Below are 26,277 nucleotides of genomic sequence, written 5' to 3' on the forward strand. Positions count from 1 at the left end.
TATTGTATATGTGTGTCTGTATCTTTGTCTTAACCCTTCAAACACCACACTATTATACCACATAACCCTCCTATCGGTTGGTTAGCGGAGAACAAAATATCTTCTTACCTACAATTTCCACTTCATTTACTATTCAATGTCAGCTACTTCCAATTAAAATTTATTTATTATTTATTATTTGCTTTTGGTTAACCAACCATATAGTCATCACGTTTTATCGCATAGTATTTCTATTTCTTCAAAATTAAAATGATCTCTCACGAATATCTTGATTATTGATATTTAACAAGATCAACAATGAAAGTTTTGAAATTTACGAAAATTCCTCTCGTAAAATTTTTCTCTTCGCAATATCTCTCCGTCTTTTAATTTTACTCGAAAGTAAATTTTTTTTTAACTATTAAATATTTTACGAGACAATACATCACGATATTATCTTTCAGAAGCATTATCAATGAGTTTACGCTAATGATTATTATTACGCTAGAATTATTCTTAATACTCTGATTTGACGATAAATTCGAAATTCGTTATGTCTTTTCTTCTGATAATTTGATTAGAGCAAAAGGGAAGAAAATAGAAAAGGAACGTAAAAGGGAAGAGACAGGGAGTTACAGTGAGAACAGAAATCAGAGAGACGAAAGAGAATCCGTCGAGCTCGCGAAACCACAAATCGAGACAAACGTGTCCATGCATATGTAGATAACCATATCTGCATTGCAGATTTTACTGTTGAAAAGAACTAAAGAAAGAAATAAAGAAAATTCACGATTCGATAGGTAGGTTTTAGAATACTGCTGCATTGCCCGAGACGCAACGGCGAAATAAGCTTTCTCGTTCGTTTTATGCGTCTAATAAAAAAGAAAAAGTAAAATGTGTATTCACCAAGTTCTTAGAATGTCTTCTTTCTGTGAAAGACGAACGAGACGCTTAATAATAAATTAAAATAATTTCAAATTCATTGAAGAATAGATTAAGATTCTTTCAACATTTAATTCGATTCAAGTACTATAACCACCAGAATTGGACCATAGATATCTCAACGTCGAAGGGATGTAGAAGAATATTTCCGTATGAAATTTGAACGGTACGGTATAATGCTTGAAAAAAATTCAGTGGAACTGGGCTAAAAGAAAAAAAGAAAAGGACGGAAAAAAAAAAACATACAAGTTTTCACTTTTGACCTCATTTAAATTGTAGGAATATTAATTGCCCTTTCCACTTACTCCAACCTTCTTGCTATGAGATCGTTCATTTTTCATCCAAAATTCGCGTACGTAATTGTAGAAAACATCGAAATAAAAACAGGCCCTTGGATCTTGGCCAAGAGAAATTACTTAAAGCTCGAGCCTTGTTTCTGAGAGAAACCTTATCTATCTATCTATCTATCTATCTATCTATCTATCTATCTATCTATCTATCTCTCTTTCTTTCTTTCTCATGAAAACATCCACCGAGTGTAAAAGAGGTAGAAAGATGAGAAAGAGACGAGTAAGAATGAAAGGAAAGAAAGCAAGACGGATATAGAGATAGAAAGAGGGAGAGAAATCTCTTGACGCGAAATACGAAAGGACAGATAAAAGAAGATCAAGCAGAAATGAGGTGGATAAAAGGAAAAGCTTGCGTTTTTCTTCCAACTCCTGTTAGTTTCTTATGAAATTCTCTGAACTTCTGATTATCGTTACTCCGTGTGGCTCACTTTCCTTCCAAAGATCCCTATCCGAATCCCGTCCAGCTGCTTCAACCTCTCGTCTCCTATGAAATAGTGGTAATGAACTGAGAGTAGCCGTTGGAATCGAGCCAAGGCAAACTCCTCCGAGGAGCTCAAACTGCGTGATCTTCGCTAAGATCAGTCGTTGGATTCATGTGAACGCGTGATACCATGATCCAAGAGAAAACTGAAAGGGGAAAGGAAAAGGAGAAAGAAAAGATGAATTAAGAAGGAAGGACTTGCAAGAATCAGATGATCTGTCTTCGTACGTATCTTAAGAGTTAACTTTAAGTCAATCATTAACTTTTATTGAAGTTTGATAAATGATGTCAAATAATACGTTGCTTGTATGTAGAGTTAAATGTATTTAATCTTTCCTTCGATCACCATTCGCATAGAAAAGTGTAATTTTTGATATCTTATAACATAATATTTAAAACGTTTCTTTCAATTTCAATTTCTTATACGATAAATAAATATTACTCTGATAGTTCTCTTTTTGATTTTAATGAATATAAATTACTCTTGAAATGAAAAAGTTAGAGAACCATCGAACAGTGGATTAGGCCGATTATGAACGAACACGTAAAAGATAAAACTCGATCTGGTAGCAGATCGAAGCTTTTAATACCATACAACGTTCAAAAGATCCGATTTGAGCTACGGAGAAGCATGAGTTTCATTGATAAACCTCGCCTGTAATCTGAGGAGTCTTTGTGGCCTGTTCGAAATTGCAACCTCGTACTATTCATTAGAGTTGGTGATATTGCATTACTCAGAGGCGATCACGACAATGCACGATAACGAGCGAACGAGGCAAATGTTAAATATAACTCTCTAAGTTCTCAAGCACAATCTTGAAACGAAGACTCGCGAAAGTTCTATTTCTCTTCTCGAACTCAATCTTTATTACTTTTCAAGTCGATCGTTCGATCGTCGATATTTTATGTTAATAATTATCGAAAATTTCCAAACATGTTTAAATATACCTATATATATGTACAAGTAAAAGCTTATTTCGAAGTCAAGTCTCAAAAGTTTCAAAGCGTTTTACGAGCGTGTTGTTTTCTTTTAATAAAAGTTTTCTTTCGATGCAGGCATTATTGTCCGCTATTTTATAACAACGACGGTGTTCCTTTGGGCGAAAATATACCTAATTATAAACTATTACAAAACGAAAGCTTTCTTAGCTTTTCGGAAAGTTATGCTTTTTCAAGTAAATGTATAAGAAATAAATCGTGGGAGTATCGTAGGAGCTTTGAAAACATTAGCACGCCTGATCGAACAACGAAGCCAGAGAGAAAGAGAGAGAGAGAGAGAGAGAGAGAGAGAGAGAGAGAGAGAGAGAATCAAAATGAAACTTTCATCGAATCCATCGACGGTCAAAGGCAATTTTAAAACGAACGTAAAAAAGTAAGGAGAATGAAAATATCAAACTAGCTGCGAATGATCGGAATTGAAAACTACACATCACGAAGCACTTACTTTCCATAAAATGAAAAGCTTCGTAATTGCCAAAAAGCTACGAAAGAGAATATACAATCGTGATCGAAACTAATATAATACTATATCTCAACTTTATTCGAAAGTTAGAGTTCCCTTCATGAGAAATGACTTTGAATAAACCAACTTATATTTTTCAATCTAACATTCGACGATACACGATGATAACAAAATATATATCAATATAGATAAATTATTGAAAGAAGAAAGAGAGCGCATATGTTTTTTTTTTTTTTTTTTTTTTTTTTTTTTTTTTTTTTTTTTTATAAATAAATGCTGTGATATTTATGTACATACGTATATAAGTGGAAAAAACGATACTATTGCGAAAAATACAAAAGCGCGGATGACGAATACAATCTTCATTTATTACTTTCATATCATCTTCGATAAACATTCTTAATGTTTTATCTTACATTTACGACGACATACTTCAAGAAAATGTAAAAATCCAAAAGTCGATTTTTGTAAGATTTTTACAAAATAATTGTAAAAAAAACCCCATTTAAGAAACTCCCTTCTAAATATAGAACGAAAGATCAGATAAATCTTTCTTATAGTCAATACAAAATCAAAATACAAATTTAAAAGGAATTGCATTCATTATATTCTAATTCGCATAAACTCTTAGATAATATAATAGAATATTTTTCTCTCGTTGTTTTCCCCAGACTCTTATTTCACATGTACTTGTCAGTTCCTAGGAAAGACTCGACGGAATTAACCTACATACATATGTTCAAAGGTTCACGTACTTGAACTCCGAGACAAGTGGACGTTCTGCACGATCATGTACACGCGTTTACAAGCTGACAAACATAATCTTATAGGATTTAAACAAGTAGCGAACAATGAAACGTAGAAGAATGTCCTGTCAGTTTCCATCTCGAGATTAGATTATATGATTGAATTATAATCTTAACGAGTTATCAAATGCAAGTTTATTTTAAAACAATATTTATCCTTTGTGGCTTTTAACTGTTAACTTTTAATTTAATTCTTTAACAATGTTATAAATATGACAAGGATGAATAATATTTGTCATTGCAATTTTTATATTATATGTTTTAAATTTGAGAAAAAAAAAAATAAATATTGCATTTTTTCTGTAATATATATCTGTTATTGATACTTAAGAACGATACTGTTGATATTGTTAATACTTGGTTCGTATATTGTATCACAATCTGATCTTATATTATTGTCTAATCGCGATAAAATATTAAAGAGAGTATTTAAAAAATTCTACTCACCCTCTGTGCCTTCCTTTTATCGGCACGTTGATTTTGATGATATATTCTGCTGAAATTACTGACGATAACAGGTACCGGTAAAGCGATCACTAGGACACCGCTCAAGGAGCATACACCCCCGACGATTTTTCCCGCGATCGTTTTCGGAACCATGTCACCGTACCTGTAAGGACAAAAAGAAAATCATTAAAATTTGACATTAACAACGAACACATTGAATAAAAATGATTAATAAGAAACGATTATAATCATTTCATATCACGTTGTGTTCGGATATATATATATATATATATATATATATATATATATGTATAAAGTTGCAGTGACCATAATGTTTCTTAATAGCATCAAGTATAATATAGTATCTCTGATAAACAAGAAATAGTTCGTATACTATTACACTCCCCTCAGGTGCTATGTGAAGAGAATACTATCTCGAAACGACCGTGTTATCTTATGTGATGTTCCTCTCGCGGTAATTTCCATCTCCTTCTTCGTAAAACGGATTATTGTAATAATAATACAAACTGCATAATATTAACTAACCTTAGTAAGATAGAATTCAAATACTATAGATAAGATAGAACTCAAATGCTATGTATATATATATATATATATATATATATATATATATGTGTGTGTGTTTATTTTATCTAAGAATAAATGGTGCAATATGTATATAATACAATATGTCGTAATTACTTTGCGATCAATTCAAAGTCTACTCTTTTTTATGTATGTTTCACGAAGTTTTAAGGACAAAGAATGGTCAAGATTCAAAGATAAGTAATAATTAAATAATTGAAAAGCAAATGTCAAAAATATATATTATTGTTAAACTAATATCAATACTAAGCACATTAGAATATTTATTTTCAATTCTGATCGATCATGTAAGCGCATATATACGACTTATGTATTTTTATCGATGTTTAATTTAACCATTTGGATGTCATGTAGCGCGATAGTACTGTTCACATTTCATTTCGGAAAGTGCCAGAGTATAAGGCCGTGTTGCGCAATTGATGGTGCGCTATGTCGACATGTATTGAAATAACCTTTATCGCGCTGTTTTGACATTTTTCGACATGAATTGAAACAAGCGCTATCGCGTCGCTTGTCACTTTTCGACAAGATTTTTTTAAAGATCCCGTAGCACTCCAATGGATAATATATATATATATATATATATATATATATATATATATATATATATATATATGTATAATAATTGCAAGTTGGAATCAGAATTATTCATGTTAAATATAAATTTAATGTTTCATTTCCAATTGTAAGTCTAAAAGGAATCGTATTTTATTTCCAATGAATAATAAGATTATTCGTATACTTATAACTTTTTCCTTCCAATTTTCGAACAATTTCTTTTTGAGATAGTTCTTAATAACATGTAATAACAACCAGAAAGAGAGATTTGATTATTGATAAAATTCAATATCTTCAAACGAGAAAATGTATAATTTTTGAATGAGTAGATAACAAATCCGTGTCAAAAAATATTATCAATAAAAATGATAGAAAATATTGTCGTGTAAAAAATAAACAAAGATTTTAAACGATTCTGAAATATATGCTTGAACGAAAAACTGTTTCTGGTATTTTCCTTCCGGATTTATCGTACTCGAGTTTTTCGCCTGTGTAAGTAAAACAAAAAAAAAATTTATGCGTACTAAAAGGAAAAGAGAAATAGAGAGAGAGAGAGAGAGAGAGAGAAAAAAAACCCATGAAATCGTAAAAATAAACGCGTTTAAATTAAACACCGAGCTGGACGCTTTAACGATTCGATTAAACGACGTCGAAAGTCAAAGTTGAGGGGCAACGCAGTACCATTTCGTAAGGTGAGTATGACGTTGAACTATATTGCCTCACGTCATATGCTAAAATTTTTAAATAACGTATTGAATCATTCATATTCATCAAATAAATAATGACAAAAAGTAAGAAAGAATATATTACCTTTAAATACATCGAATTATTTCCAAGTATATATTCAATTAATCATTAACATAAAACAAAACAATGGAAAATTAAAATATCAAACCCTTTTGTAATGTCATAAATGAGAAATTCACAGTATGATCTATTCTAATTGAACTATTCGTGTTTATTCAACATATATAAAAATGTATGATATTCAATTTCTCTTTAATGACAATCTACGTCATAATAATCAACAATGCATTTATTCGACAAAGAAGAAATCACGTTATTATTCTTAACAAAAAAAAAAACAAACAAATAATTAGACTTATCAAACTGTATGTTGACATTTATATCTTAAAACTAAAAAAAAAAAAAAGAACATATAAGCTATTTTTATATGCTGCATTGTTCAAAAATTCGTGACAAAATGTAATTATTGCAAGGGAAAATTCGATAAATGAGATCTATCGAGTTCGTCTATTGCGCTGAATCAATGGATCAATAAAATCGACCGATATCAGGGATGTTTCACGTTTGCGAAACTATATCCAATTTACATACAATATTTTAATGTAATTTATATTACAATTATTGTGTCACACTGCTAACTGATAGAATTTATATAAAATAATTCGATAACAATATATAGGCTTTAAATTTTAATAAACGGGGAACATAATATTAGGCGCTAATTAATTATTTCCAGACAATCAATAAAAGTTGTTCGTCATTAAGTATTGTGCCACTAACGAAGTCATTTTAGAGTCATCAATGATAGTTGTTTCATCGCTTGTGTTCATATTTTGGAACGTATTTAGTTTTTTATGACATCCCTTAATTCGACATATAAAACTAATATGTAATTAATTGATAGTATTCTCTGATAATTGTCTGAAACGTTGTAATTAGACATTATAATATTTGAATAAAACTTGTAAATATTACTAATTGAAAAAAAAAAATAAATAAATAAATAAATAAATAAATAAAAAGAAAACAAAGATGAATGTTATATCCTCGAGGGAAAAATAGAAAATAAAATATAAAGATACCAAATGAATGAACGACGACAAGTATGAATTGGCTCTTCTCGAGTGAATTTTTGTGAGTTATACGCAATTCGAGGGGTGCCTTCGTGGGAAGATGAAGGTAAACGAGTCCATTTGAGAGACGTTCTGTAAATGACATGATATGCGATATAAAAAATATGCTTCTGGAGATGGATGTAATGGAGCATGATGCCTCAGCATTTTCTGAACCATGGAAATATCACGAGGCTATATTAGAAGGGGGCCTCAAGAGTATTATAGACAATGGCCCTATATCTCTTGACGTTCAATTATTTCCAAGGACAAAGTTAAAAATAAATTTCTCTTACGCAATCGTATGTACCTATATATATGTAGTTTCATTTATCTTAAAAGTGAAATCGATTAACGTGATTGGATACTTTCTTCCTTCCAATACTAAAACGGAGATTTAATCAACGTTTCGTATAAAATGGTAATAGGTATACTGTAAAAGAAGAATAGATCGTCTTAAACTTAAAATGAGATGCATCAAAAGCGTGAGGAGATTACAATGACGACACAAAAAGAGCGTCAGATGGTCGTTTTCCCGTAGAAATCGCTTCCGGAAGTCAACGAAAGTAAAGTCTCTTGGTAAAGTAAATCAGAAGTGAGAAATGGTAGTCGAAGTCACTCCGATGAGTTATCGCACTGTTCTGAAAAACGAGAGAGCGAAAGTTCAGACCACTGGTCTGATACCTCGACGATTTCCGATTGTTTTTTCTTTTTTTCTTTTTTTTTTTTTCCTTTTACTCGCCTTTTTCAATTTGTCTAGTTCACGAACATACAGCATGAATTCTCCAACTTTAATGGTTCATTAAAGACGACTAATGATAATCACTACGTATTTTTAATAGTACGACGATTATTCGAACTTTCATTGTCTCTGGTCGATGATTCATGTATTGTAAATAAATTTTATAAAGAATAAATATCTTAATAGATGATGTTTCATTTTCTTTCTCGAAATTTTTATGAACAAAAATATTATATCATTTATTACACGTATAAATAAATATGTAAAAGAAAAAGAAAAAAGAATAAAAGAAATGATTAAAAAAATTACATTATTATAATTTTTTGTACGAGTGAGTTATTAAAAAACTGAATTATTGCACTTATGCATATCGAATTATATTAAAAGATATTAATTAATAATTTTATAAATATATGCATTTAAAGGATTGACAAAGAAACGGACAGTCAAAAAATTTTGAGAAAGAAGATGACGATGATTTGATCTTATTAGAAATCGTTATCATCTTAAGTTCACATAGTACATACGAATAAAATAATAAGAACACTTTACAAAAGTCATGATTGCACGTAATTATAGGCTGCACGTAATATGCCGTGCATCTATGTAGGCCGTTGCATTATTAAAAAGGGAAATGTGTGCGCTAATTGGCAGAGGAAGGGAAAAGAGCTCATTACGAACACTTTGCTCTCTACCCTTTCTCTCTCTCTCTCTCTCTCTCTCTCTCTCTCTCACTCTCTCTTTCACTCTCTCTCTCTCTCTCTCTCTCTCTCTCTCTCTCTCTCTCTCTCTCTCTCTCTCTCTCTCTTTTTCTCTCGAACGAACGAGCGAGCAAGCGAACGAATGCACGAAGGAATTCATACTAGAATATATATATATATATATACTGAATAATGAAAAGGTGGGAAATGGAGTTAATTGTGTTACTGGTATTTGTATTCGACAATGAATAACGTTAGTTTTGACTATCTTAAAAAATTGACAAATGAAATGAATCCTTTCTTTTTGCTTTTTCAAATTGATCCACTACTTAGACATATATTATCAAGAATAACGATTTTATATGTCGTATTTCAACGTAAACATTTTAAAAATAAAATAAATCAAATAAATAATAAATCTTGATATAAATCTAACATTTGTCTTATACGCTTGATACTTAAAATAATATAAATAGATCGAATACAAATGTATAGGAGCAATTTGCAAAAAAAGAAAAAAGAAAAAAAAAAAGAAAAAAAGAAATTGAAAATTTCTTTTAACTTTATCAAGATTAAAATTTAATTTATTAATTGATTAATATTGTTTAAATGAAGAATGTTTTCTTTTTTTTTTCTTTTTTTTTTTTCTTTTTTTATACCCTATAAATCAATTAAATGTTGATCTTCGTAAGATTTAATAATAATGAGAATATCTTGTTTCATTTTCCATTAACGAGAGATCGAATTCAAAGATCTTTCATCTCTTTCACGAAGCACAATGTTGTTCGCGTAATCTCCATCGCGCGTGCGAGCATACATAGTTCAAATCGAATAATACGAGCGTAGCAACCCGATCCCGGCTGCAATCCCGCGAGGATCGTGCAATGATGTAGCGTCGAGGGTACTGAGGATCCCGGAAGTGCAGCAGAAACGGCAAGGTAATTCGATCAAGCATCGAAGAACCACGAGAACGAGATCGATCATGAATTGGCTTATCGACGATGCGCTGTTCCCTCTACGATTCTATGCACTTGCGGGACCATTTAACCCCTCCACTTTACATTTTCTTTCCTTTTCTGTATCGATCGTGCAAAGAATTTTACTGAACTATTAATTGTGGGATTACATAACTTTTACCAGAATGAACAAGTTCTGAATTTTTAATATATACATACAACGTGTGTGTATATATTAAACGTGTGTGTATGTATGTTTGAAATTAATTCTTCAATATTAGCGATTTTTTTTTTTTTATATATTATAGAAATTTGTTGATAAATATATTATACTAAATAATTTTTCGAAATTTTTATGAACAAAATATTATATCAATTATTATACGTATAAGTAAATATATAAAAAGAAGAAATGATTAAAAGTTGATGATTAAAATGATTAAATATTTAAGTAGGAATAATGTAAAAAATTATATTATCATAATACTCTTTTTAAAAGAAAATTTAACATGAATCTAAATTATTACGTATACGTCATATTAAACTACATTAAACATAAATGAAATTTGAAATTCGGAAACCACGTACACGTAAGGGATACTGTGTTACGATCAGATACGTTACAAACTGAAAAAAAAAAATATATCAACGTAGCAGCGATAAAATAGTTTTTTTAGTATTCCCTTCATCTCATAAAAAAATCGAAAAAGTGAAAATAATGTATCTAGGAAACAATTTTTACGACCCGATACGACATCGGTTGTGTCGAAAAAGATAAAATAATATAACCACTATCTTTAAAGTGATAGAAAAACGAGTTTATTTCTAGTGTTACAAAAATAAGTATTCAAACGTTGACACATCGTGGCATATCGAGAAACGGTAATGTTAGAGATCGCGTGCCTTTCACGAAGAACTTACTGGAACTACATAATTATCTTTACTATAGGATAAAAATAAAAATTAAAACATGAAAAAGTTACAATTATATCATAAGTATACACATTCAAAGAAAATTTAAGAATTCAAAAGATGGCCTCTATAGATATTAAACTATTTTGTTTAATTCTCCATGATTCAAATTTTTATTCATATCTAAATAAAAATAATATAATATAAAAATTATAATATCAATAAATGTAATTATACTCAACAAATAATAATTTTTGAATACTTATGGATTAATGATTGATTTTATGTAAAAACAAAACAAAAAAAATATATATATATATATATATACGATAAAACTTAAAAATGTACAAAAATATGAGTCAAAAATCATACGGCGATACGTGAAATTAATATTAATTATTATTGTAAATATATATTATAAATTATTATTGAAAACAAAAAAAAAAGAGAAAAAAATAAATCTATATAAGAAAAATCGTAAATGCGTTATATAAAAAAAAAAAAAAAAAAAAAAAAAAAAAAAAAAAACTTGTAAATATATCAAATCGCACGATTTTATAATCAAAGAAAAACGAATGTCATGACACAGTTCCATTTTACTCATATTCGTTTCTCATACCTGCGCTTTAATTTTTATTAGATATTATATACCTGTGTAGTTTCGCGTATGTATAGAATATGAGAGAAGTTCGAAGAAGTCGGGTGCAAGGTCAACGTGTTTTTTGGAGAGGGGCCGAACTATCGAGATATTTTTGTTATTTATCAATGTAGTCCCGGACACACGACGGAAACGAGTTTAGAAGCGGCGAAAACGTAGGATTAGATATCTATCTTTAGAAAAGCACGCCTTGGCGGACGCCGCGAATACTTGCGTTTCAAGCGCACGCTGTTAACTCGCGCAAAGGCTTCAACACGATCGTTCGTAATATCAAATAAAAAACGAGGACGAAACGATAGTTCCATGCAAATCGATAATCCATACGTCCGGTTAAGAAAATTCATTAATTAATTTTCCATCACGTCGCACGAGATAGAGATACAAGGGTTGCACTCGCAATTAGCGTCGAAGTCGCTCTTATCGTTCTTGAATTCGTCAAATAAAAGAAAAATCGTATCGTAATTAAAATTCTCGTTAAATTATGATAGGTCGATAGTAAAGTATAATATCAAAATTTTACGATATAAGAGTCGTATAATAAGAGAGTCGTATCTATCTACATACGTATATATTAAAATGAATGTTTGCCAAAGTAGACGGAAGAAATCTGAAACGGTAAGTAAATATTTGGAATTTAATTCGAAAATTTATTCCGACAATATCAGCCAAATTTGATTGATTGTAGATATATTTCTAAAGATTTACATTGCACTTACGGACACTTTTCGTCGATATTAATCATTCAAAATTGAATGTAAGGGATTTCACGATTGAATGACCGACAAACGAATCGTCGAATACATTTTGAGAGCGTGCAAGGTTGATGAAAGGAAAGGAGAGCCGATAAAAAGTTAGTTTTTCGAACTCCTCGCGTCGGAGAAAGTCGGTGAAAGTGCTCGTGAAAAAATCAAGCGATCGCTTTATTTTCGACGTCCCAATTGAGGGTGGGTAAAACTGGTATATCGAACGAGAGGAGAGATTGCCTTCGGTTCTCGTCTTTGAAGCTTCGATAAAAACGATTCTCCTTGATCGAAGGTAATATTTAACCAATTTCAAGAAGTTTCGGACGGTCGAACGTCATCATCCGATAAAATCCTATTTTCCATCGATCAACATTTTTCTCTCTCTCTCTCTCTCTCTCTCTCTCTCTCTCTCTCTTTTATTTCCAACACAATTACGAGTAGTAGACCGAACTACTACAAAAAAGGTGAGCTTTAATGGTTTCAAATGTATTTTATGGAGAGAAGAGGTACGCTCGTCGATGTAAAAAGAAAAAAAAAAGGAAAAAGAAAAAAAGCGCGAATAAAAAAAGAAAAGCATCCTCCAGAAAAACGATCGAAGGCGAGCTGTTTACTTCTCATTGCTCGATCATTACGCGAACAACAGGCTGCGTGCGTATCTAACGATCGATAAAAAAAATAGAAAAAAGCAAGCTTAATTAGTTAGTCGATGCCTCCTTCGCATTTCACGCGCTGTCAACGTCGATATGGACGATTAAACGACCTCGATTTAATCTTCGTAAATGTATATATGCATCTACGTATGTATGTACAATATACATACTACTATATATGGCCTTAAGTAAAGTGCAACAACAACAATGTCGATAGGAGTCGAGTGTAATACGTTTATGGAAAATTAATTTCCAAGTTAACCTTAGCTGGTTTGAAGCAACGACAATGTATGACAAATAATAATATTTCTCTACATAGAGTCAACCGTACTTTAGTCTCATAGCCAAAGGAACACACATGGAAGAAGGAAAATTTCTGAATTTCTCTCTCTCTCTTTCTCACTCACTTTCTCTCTGTAGACTTAGGACACGGTATTGCGATCGCTAGTAGGCTTAGTATTAAATAGGCTTATGGTTAAATTCCGAAGTACAATCTATCGTACTTTGTTTTAATCCATGCTCACAAACTTGCACGAAGCTATCGAGCACGTAACCTCGATCATAAGTCACAATCGAGCTTCATTCCTGAGTTTTTTTTCCAATCAAATCAATTCTTCGATAGATTTCATTCCTTCGATATTGTCCTTGTTATTAAAGCTTTATAAAATATATGATCGAAATAAAACAATTTCTTTTTTTCTTGTTTTTTTTTTTTTCATATCTAAAAAAGAATTGTATAATATGAAGCTTTAAGTATAATTTATACTATTGTAGTAAATAAAATTTATACTTAGCATACTTATATTTAATCTTCTAAAATATAAACTAAAAAAATTAATTCTGTCGCTAAAGAATGAAAGAAAATTAAAAAAATAAAAATATATGAGTGTGTCACTTAAAAATTACATGATGTTATACCATAGTTAAATAAATACCGAACTATTTCGATATTTTGTATTATATTGTATTATTGTTGAAACAAAATATGATTGTATATCCTATTATTCTGACATATATTTATACACATTATAGACATTATGTACACACATATTTATTTAATATTAAACGCTTTATCGATGCTTTATTTTTCACTTAACTAGGTTCGAAGAACAAGCTTCGATCTAATTCCATTAGATAAAAAGTACATGTGGCTCCAAAGATAACCGCTGTTACCAGATTACGGGTCTTTGATGTTGAAGCATTTCATTTGAAAGAACGATACAGCTGGTCTCTCGTCATCACGCGATCACGCAAGGATTAAACGATCGATGAGTCGATCGATCGATCATACCGGACATCTTTATGTACATAGAACGCGTAATCCGTCGGTACACGATATAATAATTAACGAACGACAATATATGTATATGTATATATAAATATATATATATATATATATATATTGCTTCTCTGCTTCTCAAAGGGTTATTAACCCTTCAGAAATATTGACGTGTATGATAAAGCCAAGATTATTGGGTATACTTATTATTCTCGTACGGCATTGCCATGTTTCGAAGGATAATTACTATTAATTAAATTCATCGATGCTCGACAGTAAATTCGATATACGAAAGTATCGAAATTCGGTATTACTTTAATAACATTTCTGAACGAATCCTGATGGCTATGTATATTTAAAAAAAAAAAAAAAAAAAAAAAAAAAACGAAAAAACTATGTAAACTTTTATTTAATACCATTGTCTATAATAAAAAGTCCATTATAATTTTACAAAACGATAAAATGAGATATCAAATATATCATTGAATACTTGAGATGATTATAATTGCCCGATTAAAAATTATCTGAAGAATAAGGAGGATGTATGAGATTGGAAAATATATGAAACATAAAGAAGCTGATTCTTTCACGTTGTGTTAAGAGACAAGTGCACTCGAGCGATCGATCTTTCCATCTCAGTCACCCGGTATACATCGAGAGAAAGATGCAGTGTGCTATTAAAAGCAGAACCACCACCTTTCCAGATTAGCCGCGAGGTGTTCGTGTGAGCTGTTTGAAAATAAAGTAGATTCTCGCCCGTGAAATGCGTTCATCTTAGATCGACTCGGAACGAAAACGACAAGCGAGAAGAATATTTATAAAAATAGACAATTCAATTTTTCATCAATTTATCGATATACAAATAGAAAATGTATCACAAATATTAAAGAAAGAATTTTATATAAAATTCACAATGATCACATTTTAAATTAATTAATAATCAATGATTACTAACAGAAAATAATAATATTAACTAAACGTATATTAAAAAAGAGTGAGGAGAAAGAGCAAGGAAGATCAAATAATGTAGCCTTCGCATTATCAACTCTTAACCCTTTCCACCTTTCTTTATTTTATCGGCGAGCGAAAAAAGAAGCCGCGAGGCGCAAATAAAATGCCACGGAGATAACTAAAAATTTTACGTCCTACGCATTTACCCCGTTTTCAGGGAAGTGCACTTTAACCGTTAGTTCTCACTGAAAAAAAAATGCATTTTTACCATCATGCATGCATGCGAGAGCATCATTTAGTAGGTTTTACGATCTGAACGTAATCATTTTCCAAGTAAACAGTAAACTTACATCTTCCTTTCTAGTATCTCATGAAACTAGAAATATATTTCGAAAGGAAAGAGAGAAGAAAATAAATAAAAATAAATAAATAAACGAAGGGAGAAGGGGCAAAAAAGAAGTAATGAAAATCGATACAACAGATATTATCGCCTTATTTTTTATATTGAAATTCTTTCATTCTCATTATAATGTTGTAGCTCTTACCAAGCGTACACAGGCGATCGATAAAAATGTTCTTTAGAAGAGACGTTATTAGCGCGTGTCACCTAACGTTTGTAAAGTACCTCCACTTTCCAAGTGTCCGAGTAAACGAGGAGACCAGAAACAAGGTTGGGATAAAGACGTGAAAAAGAGAGTCATCTCGACGTTCATCAATATCTTCCTTTCGAAGTATACTTCTTATTCCGTGGGATATATATATATATATATATATCCCATATATATATATACTAGACCTACCTATGTAAAATGTACATATATATATACATCACCTATGTAAAATGTACATATATATATGTAAAGAAAAAGGTACACATAAGGCAAGGCATAGAGAAACACGAACATGCTATACCACCTTGTCAAGGGTTGCACCGTCTGTTTACTTCGCTACGACAGTACGTGACGGAAGCAAGTGAGACGAGGGTCACGAAGATAGAATGGTGGATTGGTCCGATCGTCTGGCACCTGCTCGCTTTCAACCATCGAGCGAATTCACCATTCATTTCAATTTGTGAGAATTTAAGCCCTCTCTCTATATAAATACGAGCTTAACTTTTCAATTAATCTTTGAAAAACAAAAGGTTCGACCTTTCGAAATTCGACGCGTAAGATAAATAAATTTGAAACAGATAGAAACGTACGACGAAATTCTAGAATTTCTTTCTTTCCTTTTTACTTATTCGATTTGTCGAAAGAATTCAGTTTGCTTACAGTAGAATAAAGGAAAAGACAAGCAAACTAGATGCGAAACTGTTGAAAAGGAATACACGAAAAAAAACGTAAAGAAAGATTATCTCGATCGGCTAGATTTTTCGTTTAGAAATCCGACAAACGGATTTGGTATAGTTTGTTGAAAATAATCAAAGCTACGTGATAATATAAATATAACCATGAGCTTTTCCTTTTTTTCACGGTAAATATTATTTATTGTCGTTGAAATAATATTTTTCTCAAATGATTTACATTAATGATTTTCAAATATTAATTATTAATTTAATAATACAGAAATGATAATGTATGTAAAAGGTATAAATATAAGTAAAATGTCAACTTCTGCTAACTTTTTTACGATTAATTAATGCCTTTGTTAATTCTTAATTCGTAATTTATAAATAATACTAATCTCTTTTGATATAAATTATGTAACATTCTTACTCATTATTCGATACATCTTTTATATGATTCACATATTCCCTTAACAATACTCTTTTTATAATACTCTTCTTATCACTTTCTTCTTTCAACTAATTAATTTCAAAAATATTTACAATTTACTTTACACATTGCACTACGAGAAATGAAAAATATTATATTTACTTATACGTACAACATCTCTCATCCTTAATTATTACACCGTTCAAAATTTTACTCCCTTGTCTTTATATATTCTATTTTGTATTGTAAGTTATAAAAAGAAGAGAACATATTCCTGTCCTATTAAAACTTATGCATTTTCTTTTAATTAAATATTTATGTATATATTTACTTGTAGAAAAGAAAATTTTCTATTCGTTTTATTGGGAGAATCTCGTCTATATGTTTATAATGAAAAATAGAGAAGATACGTAAAACAAAACAACCAGTTCTTTTCGTATTCATCGTCCTTGTAACCCAGCTCTTTTCAAAGATGTAAACCCTTTTTCAAGTAGATACGCCTTGCGTCATAAATTTTCATCCTCTCTCTCTCTCTCTCTCTCTCTCTCTCTCTCTCTCTCTCTCTCTCTATCTTTACTCGCATACGTCAGTGTGCGATGAGGGATTGAGCAAGGAAAGTACGACGACTAGCGTAGGTAGGTAGGTAGGTGGATAGGTAGGTAGGTAGGTAGGTAAGTACGAACTGCGTTCGGCTAATGGAATTTCAGATAATCTCGTTCGTCCGAAGAGGCAGGAAACGAAGCGAAGTGAGCACGACTACGGGCTGACAATCTACAAAATCCGGTTAACTTGAGGGTGAGAATTTTTTAAGCGATAGTAATTATTGTTTCGTCCGTGTCAAAAAGAAAGTTTTTTCATATAATCGCTTTCACTCCCGTAGAGAGAAGGCAGCTTTCGCTCTGCCGTTCAACGTAGGACTCAATTAAAATCTCGTTTTAGGTGATCAATTTCTTTGCTATAATTTCACGAAAATTCGATTTACCTACTGGGCCAGCAATCTTGGTACGATCTAATTATATGGGATGATTCCTTTTTACAAAAAAAAAAAAAAAAAAAAAAAAAAGAAAGAAAGAAAAAAAATTAAAAAGAAATAAAAAAAGAAAATAAAATAAAATATAATTCTTTCCTATTAAATTTTTCTATCTATCGAAAACTCATTCAGATCTATTTATTAATTCCTATATCTAATCTGTATTTCATGTTTCTATGGTAAAAGGTCAAGGGAAAAAAAAGCGGATCAAAATGAAGAAGATATAACAAGACTACAAACTCACTATAATCGTTATCTCATTGAAGTGTCTTTGATACCATCTGCCATGGAAACGAGAACTTCGGACGACTCTAAGCCTTGATATGCGAACTTCTTGATTAATCGAATAATCGAGGACCCAGTAGCATAAAAGCGATTCAAGATGTTCGTGAAAATGATCGATCATCGAGCATAATTAGAATCTAGGAACGGAAAAGTATAGAACACCATCATATAGGTGTAATTATTCTTTGCAAGAATTACAAGTCCAGATACATTGTTACTCGACTCATAGTTTAATTTGAGCGATGCCTGGGTTTTTGATATATTTACTTTTAACCAAGATTAAAGACTATTGAAATATAAAGTTTACGACGTCAATGTACTGCCGTAGTATTAAAATATGAAAAATTAAATGACACTTGATCACTATCCCCCTCTTCTCTCTCACTCTCTCTCTCTCTCTCTCTCTCTCTCTCTCTCTCTCTCTCTCTCTTTTTCTCTCATTAAGCTGGCTAAAATGTTCAAAACCGCCTCAAAAGTTAAAAACGTTAAGAAGTTCGTGACTCGTAATTATGTCGCTACTGAATCCTTCCAGAATTTCCTGGTATGTTTTAATTACAAACTTTAATTAATATCGCGAAAAAAAAAGTGTTCTTTATTTGATTAAAATCTTTCTTTAATTAATGTCTGTCAATGACGCATGGCCTTTAGGCCATCGTTTCTCAACCTATAGACGGCGAACCAATATTGTACCACGTTGAATTTTTAATGGGTTGCGAAATGATCGTTTTCAGCTTACACCAAAGAAAGGAAAATGATTAATTTATAAAAAAAAACTTTACGTAAAATGTTATTGAGAGCGTGCGAAAGAATAAAGCAATAACAATCGTACCTTTAAAATAATATACAGTGATTATTAATCTATCTGGTTTTTCAAAATTTTCTATTATAAACATTTGGATTGTTATAATCATTAACAAAAAAATATATTAGACCATACGATAACAAGATTGAGAAACGCTGTTCTAGGCTTTATATCGGCGTACTTCACCGAACCAGAAGCGATCTAATATATCATCGTTTAATTGTCCTCTCTTTTCCTCTCTTTTTCCCTTACCTCCTTTCCCCTCTTTTTCTCGTTACCGCTGCCAACATGATTGATTACTAATTAGTTTTAACAGTCAAAGTTGATGAAGGAGCGATCGAAATAACAATTATAAATATTCACCGATATAATTTCATTACTATTTGGGATATTGATATTGATATTGATCTTGGACAATTATTAGACACTATTATGATTAAATGATGTACTATATGAAAACTATTTTGACGAAAATAAATTTAATTCCAATTGAATAAAATAAAATTAAACTTATCTAATATAATCATTTGAAAATTTATCTGCAATTTAATATTTTCGTTACAGAAAACTTATTATATTTTTAGCCTGTAAAATTACGAAGGGATCTAATTAACGATGTTAAATGATGTTAAATGACTCTAAAAGAAGAAAAAAATTTTCTTTAATCATGAGATATTAATACGTACATTTATTGAGATTGTTTTCAACAATATTACAAATACGAAAATAGAAAAACCGTCTGTAGCATAGAACAGTATTACGTGCATGTAAATTGTGCAAATACACGCAATCAGTTACGCGTTGATACGAGAATCGCGGTAGCCCATTCATAAAAGCGCAAACTACAATTTCGTGTCAGACGGAAGGCCTTACCATGCTAACATATCGGACGAACTTTCTCTACTTTGAATCTAATACAACCGATGTCTATCTACATATACGTCTACATATGTCTACCGCAAATACGAAAGAAATATACTGAACTTCTTGTTTCAGAAGTTCAAAATATCTAAGAAACTTTAAATCTCTTACAACACAAGTATAATTTAACGAAGGGAAAATTTAGAATTTGTGCCAAAAAAAAAAAAAAAAAAAAAAAAAAAAAAAAACAGAAAAGAAAAAAAAGAAAACAATAATACGTAAGTATTGTAATTATTTGAATTCATTTATTGCGAGTGGTCTGGGTTATCGTTCAATGTATCGTTTCAATGAAAACACTAATCTACATAGTTCTACTTGTGAAATAAAGTCGAATAACGTGCCGGTTCCTTCTTCGTTTAACGCTAATGTTGAAAAGTTTTGGCCATAACGATAACGAACCAAGCATTTACCGGTCGAGATCATAGATTCCGTCGTAACAATGTAATTAGTTCTACCGCGAAAAGGTAACGATAACGGCTATCGTAATCCCATTCACACGACCTAAAATATATGCACTACCTTATAAGCGTCACGATGTGCACGCAACATTTTACTACGCTTGGTTAAGATGATCGTGATAATTGATTAAGTTCGAGAGCAATTACGAAGAAGTTTGCGTATAGAGCTCTCTCTCTCTCTCTCTCTCTCTCTCTCTCTCTCTCTCTCTCTCTCTCTCTCTCTCTCTCTCTTTCTGTCGTTCCCTCTTCGTCTTGACCAATTATGCTAATGAATCTGACAATTAATATTGAGTTTACATAGGTGATAAGACACGAAATGATTTCCCCCTTAATGCGAATCGTGCGTGTTCGAAGATGATCGATGTAAAATTTATTATAAGTTAATACTTTCCATGTTTGAAATTTTATTGAAATAAATTTCATTTTATTTTCGATATTTTTAAATTAAAACATATCTAATTCGTATTATGCGATATAAATACAACGAAACAAAAATGAAATAAAGTGCGAACGTCGAAGGGGAACGAAGTTAACGTAACTTTTTTTTTCTTTTTCTTTAACAGTATTAGGTTTAAAAGTCGTTGTTATTCCTTTCATATCTCAAAAGAACTTTTTTCTCGCACCCTAGGGTGGTGCTCTGACTTATCGTACTCGTAAAGAATGGGTCGGCATAGAAAGAAATCTCATATAGTAGAAATACTTCAAAAAATTTTTTGTATTCTTAAAAATTCTTATATTGTACAATTCTTTATGATCCTTTGTGATTCACGAATACAATTCGCCGATCAACATCGAAAAAAATTTATAAAATTTTCAAACGTAATTGAAATCTCTTCATATCGCAATATCTTTCTCTTTCTTCCTTTTCTCCTTCATAACTTTTTAGTTAGAAACGACGATATCGTCGAAAAAAAAAAAAAAAAAAAACAAAAAAAAAAATATAGAAAAAAAGAAAAAAATAAAAAAAGGTTACAAACCTCTTTTATCGACAATAGGACGTATGCTTTAATTAAATTTGACGTGCGCTATATGTAATATGAATGAAATAGAAAACGTATCTCGACAGACGTAAGTTTTCCGCTCTTTTTGAATCAAAGGAAACCATATCACCTACAAGGTGTTATACCATAAAGGGAGACGGAAGCGAGAACATCTTCTTTTTATGTTTCTTTCAGTAACGCTGCAAGATTGGACTCAAGCCAAAAACTCTCTTTTCTCTCCAGAGTTAAAGATACTAAAGAGGAAGAAAATATAGAAACGGATATTACGACTGGAGATTAAAACGATAAGTGAACGTTAAAACGATATATTTTTATAAATTAGAGAAACAGAGAGAGAGAGAGAGAGAGAGAGATAATTTAAAATTACAGCAGAAAAAATTGAATATACGAAATGTAATGCGCGAGAATTGTCGAAAATTATTTTCCCTACTAACGATAAAAAGAAATTAAGACGATTGTACAATTTGCAACTCGGCGAACGCGGTAATATCGGGGAAAATTTCGAAGCCAAAGCGATTATTAAAAAAATTTTGTACGATACTTTCATATTTCATTGTGACACTACTCGTTTCTCACCGATTTCCCACAAAGAGGGAGTACGATCGATTTTAGAGAGGCGGAACCATAATCGCGTAAAGACAAATAATGACAAAGGTTAATCATAGTGCAAATAAATAGAAAGCGAAACGTCAAATCATAGGCGGTGATCCTTTAAATATCAACTTCTATGGAATTTAAAATATCGATTGTATTTATTGTTGATTATCAATGTATCAACGAGATCAGTATTATTAGATTAAACTATAATCAATAACAAATAAATATCTGTAATCTTAAAATTATTAATTACTTTTGTACTTGTATATACGATGTAATTAAAAGCCATTTTCAATATCATATATATATAAACGAAATGCAAGAATAATAAAAATATAAAAAATACGAGATAATAAAATTTCCATTTCGTTACGTTCAAGATCGTTCTCGAAACAACATAAAATGACCTATGAAGTGTCAATGGAAGTTATCATCATTTACTAAATAAACAAAGATCTATTAACCTAGACGGAATATTACGATCGAATTATATCAGTTGTAGTTGATACGTCGAACGGGAAAGTCTTTGACAGTACTTCGCTCATCCTTTGATCTCTTGCAAATTAGTTTTATTTATATATATTTTATAATACATTTGATAAATTTGATTGATTTATATATATATATATATATAATATTTTATCAATTTATTATTTATATATCAAGCATATTAACGTATTAATGAATTTTTACGCAAAGATTATATCTTGAATATAATCAATTTATTCTTGGCAATATTTTTAATAATAACAATTTGTTCGTGCGTAAGCTTTACAAAAGAAAAGAAAAAATATAAATAAAATCGAAAATTTGATTTAGAGTTAAAAGAACAACAAAATCAAGATGAGTAACAACAGAAGGAGATGGAACTTAAAGGGAAACAAGAACGTTTTCATGAAGATGCTACTCACCTAGTTCCGTCAGCGATGACCTACGTTTGGAAAGTTGGAGAAACGCCAGAAGGTTCCTACCGAAGGAAGATTCAAAGGGATGACATTGTTCGGAGTAAATTCGAAGAAAAGGAAGAAAAACAGGCGCCAAAATGGAAAGGGACCGCGTATAAGTCGTCGTTAAAATCATCCGATACGATGAAAAAAGACAAGAAGAATAGAAATGTTGAAAATCGAGCGATCACTTGGGATTTAAAAGGAATAGAACTTTTGAAAATCGAACGATTAGTATAAATTTCTTACTAAATTTACGGCTATAATGATAATTTAAATCACACTAAAGCGGATTCTGCAATCATTATTCACGATAAGTCAACGATATATTATAATCACAGCCTTGTGATTTTTTTCATCAGAATTCTTTCGCCAAATAGTTCGATTACGTTTAAAAAGTTAAAAAGTATCTATTCATATTAAAGATAATATAATTGTAATCTACTTGTTCGAGTTATTAACGTTATCTATCATCTTTGTGCATATAATTTTTTCTAATAAGAAAAGTTTTCAGCGATATAGGAAACGAGAAATTGCAGAGAGAATTAAGAACTTCATTTCATTCTCTCAAAAAGGGAAAATTAAAAATTGAACCAATTCGTAAAGAAAAGAAAAATTCACAATCAGGTGCGTTGTAATCCAGGGAACATATCATGAAATTCAAGTTGAAAAACGAAGAGAAAAAAAGAGAGAGAGAGAGAGGAAGGAATAGAACGAATAAAGAGAATAGTGAATTTCCGTTGGTAACGATGAAAGCCCTTGCACAAAGTTAGGACCATAATCGAGGGACGGTCTTAGTACTATACAACTGGGTCACTCTAGTCGAAGTAATTTATAGATACATTTCTACGTATCTACATCGTAACGTCGGACCAAAACTTTTCAATAGTCACTTTATATACTTGATAATAATAATTATTACCATAAATAAATATCTCAAGCCAATAAAGGGAGCGACTATATTTTAATTACCGAGAAAAATATCATTCTTCTAGTTTCAATTCGAAAAGGAAATATTATTGTAATAATTATCGTAAAATATGAAATATGGTTTGTAATATGTCGATCGACGAAAATTTTATGAGAATTTTACTTCCTCACACCTATCATGAAAAAACTCAACTTCGAGAAACGAGCCTTATCCTAAGTTTTCCTCGTAAATTGAATTAATTGTAAGTAAAACGAAAAGAAGAGATCATAATTATAAGTAATAAAATTTTATTACAAACCTATGTAAATGTAAAACTGGATACATTATCTTACAGTATCTTTTATAAAAACTCGGACGATTGATATTTTTTATTATATAGGAAGTAGAAAAATCAACGCGATCTTATTCATTTTCATTTTCGAATTTCATCCTTTTGCTTAGACGAATACGAAAGATATACTATGATAAGATAGGACATTTGTCATTATTTTTATTTCCACGCGATTTGGCCCCACCCAAAACGACCTTCTGTACGAGGCGGCCAAGCAAATCGATAGAGACATGGAAGGTGGAAGGCCATGGAAGATTCTATGGGTTGAATTGAACTGGTCCAGAGAAGGATAGAAAAGAAAAGAGAAATCGTCAGAAAATGATGATTCTTTGAGATCTCTTCAGAACTTATGACTATTGTTTCAATCGTTGGCATCATTTAACAGATAACTTGTTTGTTGTTTCTTCCTTTCTTTTATCGTATATTATTATATAGCAAGAATAAACTGTGATGTATGATTGGGTAAAAGTGCGTGCGTGCGGGCGTGCGTGCGTGCGTGCGTGCGTATGTGTGTTCGTACGTGATTACGTGCGTGCCGACGTAACTAAAACGAGTCTGTCTTCGGGTTAAGGACGAAGAAAAGGATCACATTGGTAATAGTCCATAAGATAAATTTCTTTTGATTACTTGTAAGACGCAACAGTTATATTAAATTATCCCCGATCGAGTGAAACATAAACAATTCGTAGAATAGCCAAAAAAAGAAAGAAAAAAGGTTCTCTTTGCCTAAATAGAATACTATTGATATTTATTATCTCGTTTTCGCATGTTTCATCTTGATTTTTGAGATAAGTTCCTTCGATATTATCGAGCTAATTTTATGGTTATACAATTTTTTGTTTGGACATAGTCGAATGAATAAAATCATACAATGCTATTTTTACACGAATGATATATTTCCCCATTGATTTGCATGAGTCCTACAAACTCACGATGGTACTTCTTTATTTTTCTCAGATATTTTTACGATAGGGCTTTCTTCTGTTTTCATTGCGAATCGTAAAAATGAACTTCCAAAGGGGCAATCTTTTCTCGAACGTGTTAGAGAAATTTTTGCAACATTATTTATAGTCGCATCAAGTTTTATTATTGCGAATTTTACATTCTCTGATCGATCGGAAAAAAAAAAATATTATATTCTGCCCGTGCTTTCGCGATAAAACATATACGATCTTGATAACCTTAGCAAATAATTCGTTCGAGTTATCCCGGACATGTAGGTATAAAGCTATATATATATATATATATATATATATATATATATATATATATATATATATATATATACATATGTATCGTAGAATCAAATCGATATTTCATGATTTCATTGAAAGGTTTTCTCGATTCAAACGGGCCAACTATGCCTATATATTCATCATTGACAATGAGACATTAGCGATTGAAATCGCCATAATGTTCATAGTACGTAACGTCGATAGGAAAAGACCAGTGATCGATCGTAACGTCACGACTCACGAGTTCATTCTTGCGCGAAAGCTATTGACGTTCGCATCTAATATCATCGCTCTTTCTCCCTCGTGAAACGCAACGCTATCGACTATCTCCTCGACAATGTCGAATAACGTCGATGTTCGCACCCTTTTCATACTATCGGAATAGACTACCCCTGCCATTCTTCTGCACCCTTCTCGGCAGCTTGTCTTCTATCTTCACCGGAATATTATTTGCAGCTTTGGAATGACTGAGAATTTTCAATGACTAGACGTTATCATCGTCGAGTAACAGTTCCATCATAATGATTATATTGACCGAAGTATTATAATACATATTAATAATAATTACTCGTCGCATATGCTGGACAATGGTTTTTCTATAAAATTGTTAAAAGACGATTACATATATTATATTATATATAATATATATATATATATATATATATATATATATATATAATACAGCGTTTATTAAATGCTTGCGATAGATTAGATAAGGCAGCCATTGTGATAGAGAATCTCATTTAAAATCGAATTCGATCTTGAAGTCAAACGTGGATTGCGGTCGCGAAATAAAATTGTGATGGCCTTTGCAATAACGACGAGTCAAGTGTAATAAAGGAGAAAAAAAAAAGGCAATGCAATCTGCACGCAAAGGTATGGTCGATATAGTCGGAAGATTTTAAAGAGCTTGTCGATTACATTATTACCATCGATACTTATGTT

At 31.1% G+C, this 26,277-nt stretch overlaps 1 protein-coding gene and 2 long non-coding RNA genes across 12 annotated transcripts in view; 2 read left to right on the forward strand and 1 right to left on the reverse strand.

Annotated features, from left to right (window-relative positions):
* Positions 1–26,277, reverse strand: part of LOC124949079 (potassium voltage-gated channel protein Shal) — a 106,304-nt gene that overhangs the window by 66,064 nt on the left and 13,963 nt on the right. For all 8 annotated transcript variants that reach the window (XM_047493640.1, XM_047493637.1, XM_047493635.1 and 5 more), the window contains exon 2: positions 4,468–4,630. In XM_047493640.1, the coding sequence (XP_047349596.1) occupies positions 4,468–4,630 (163 nt within the window). The remainder of the gene's footprint in view (positions 1–4,467; positions 4,631–26,277) is intronic.
* On the forward strand, positions 1,861–24,974 carry LOC124949086. Of its 3 annotated transcripts, none has more exons than XR_007100960.1 (2): positions 1,861–1,976; positions 22,711–24,974. It is a non-coding gene; the product is annotated as an uncharacterized LOC124949086 (long non-coding RNA). The 3 variants fall into 3 exon arrangements; XR_007100961.1 differs by lacking the exon at positions 1,861–1,976 and adding an exon at positions 16,082–16,153; XR_007100959.1 differs by lacking the exon at positions 1,861–1,976 and adding an exon at positions 22,393–22,423.
* Positions 17,538–18,457, forward strand: LOC124949087. The gene is made up of 3 exons (XR_007100962.1): positions 17,538–17,592; positions 17,678–17,799; positions 18,014–18,457. It is a non-coding gene; the product is annotated as an uncharacterized LOC124949087 (long non-coding RNA).

Source organism: Vespa velutina, chromosome 5, assembly GCF_912470025.1.
Source record: "Vespa velutina chromosome 5, iVesVel2.1, whole genome shotgun sequence".
Classification (NCBI taxonomy): domain Eukaryota; kingdom Metazoa; phylum Arthropoda; class Insecta; order Hymenoptera; family Vespidae; genus Vespa; species Vespa velutina.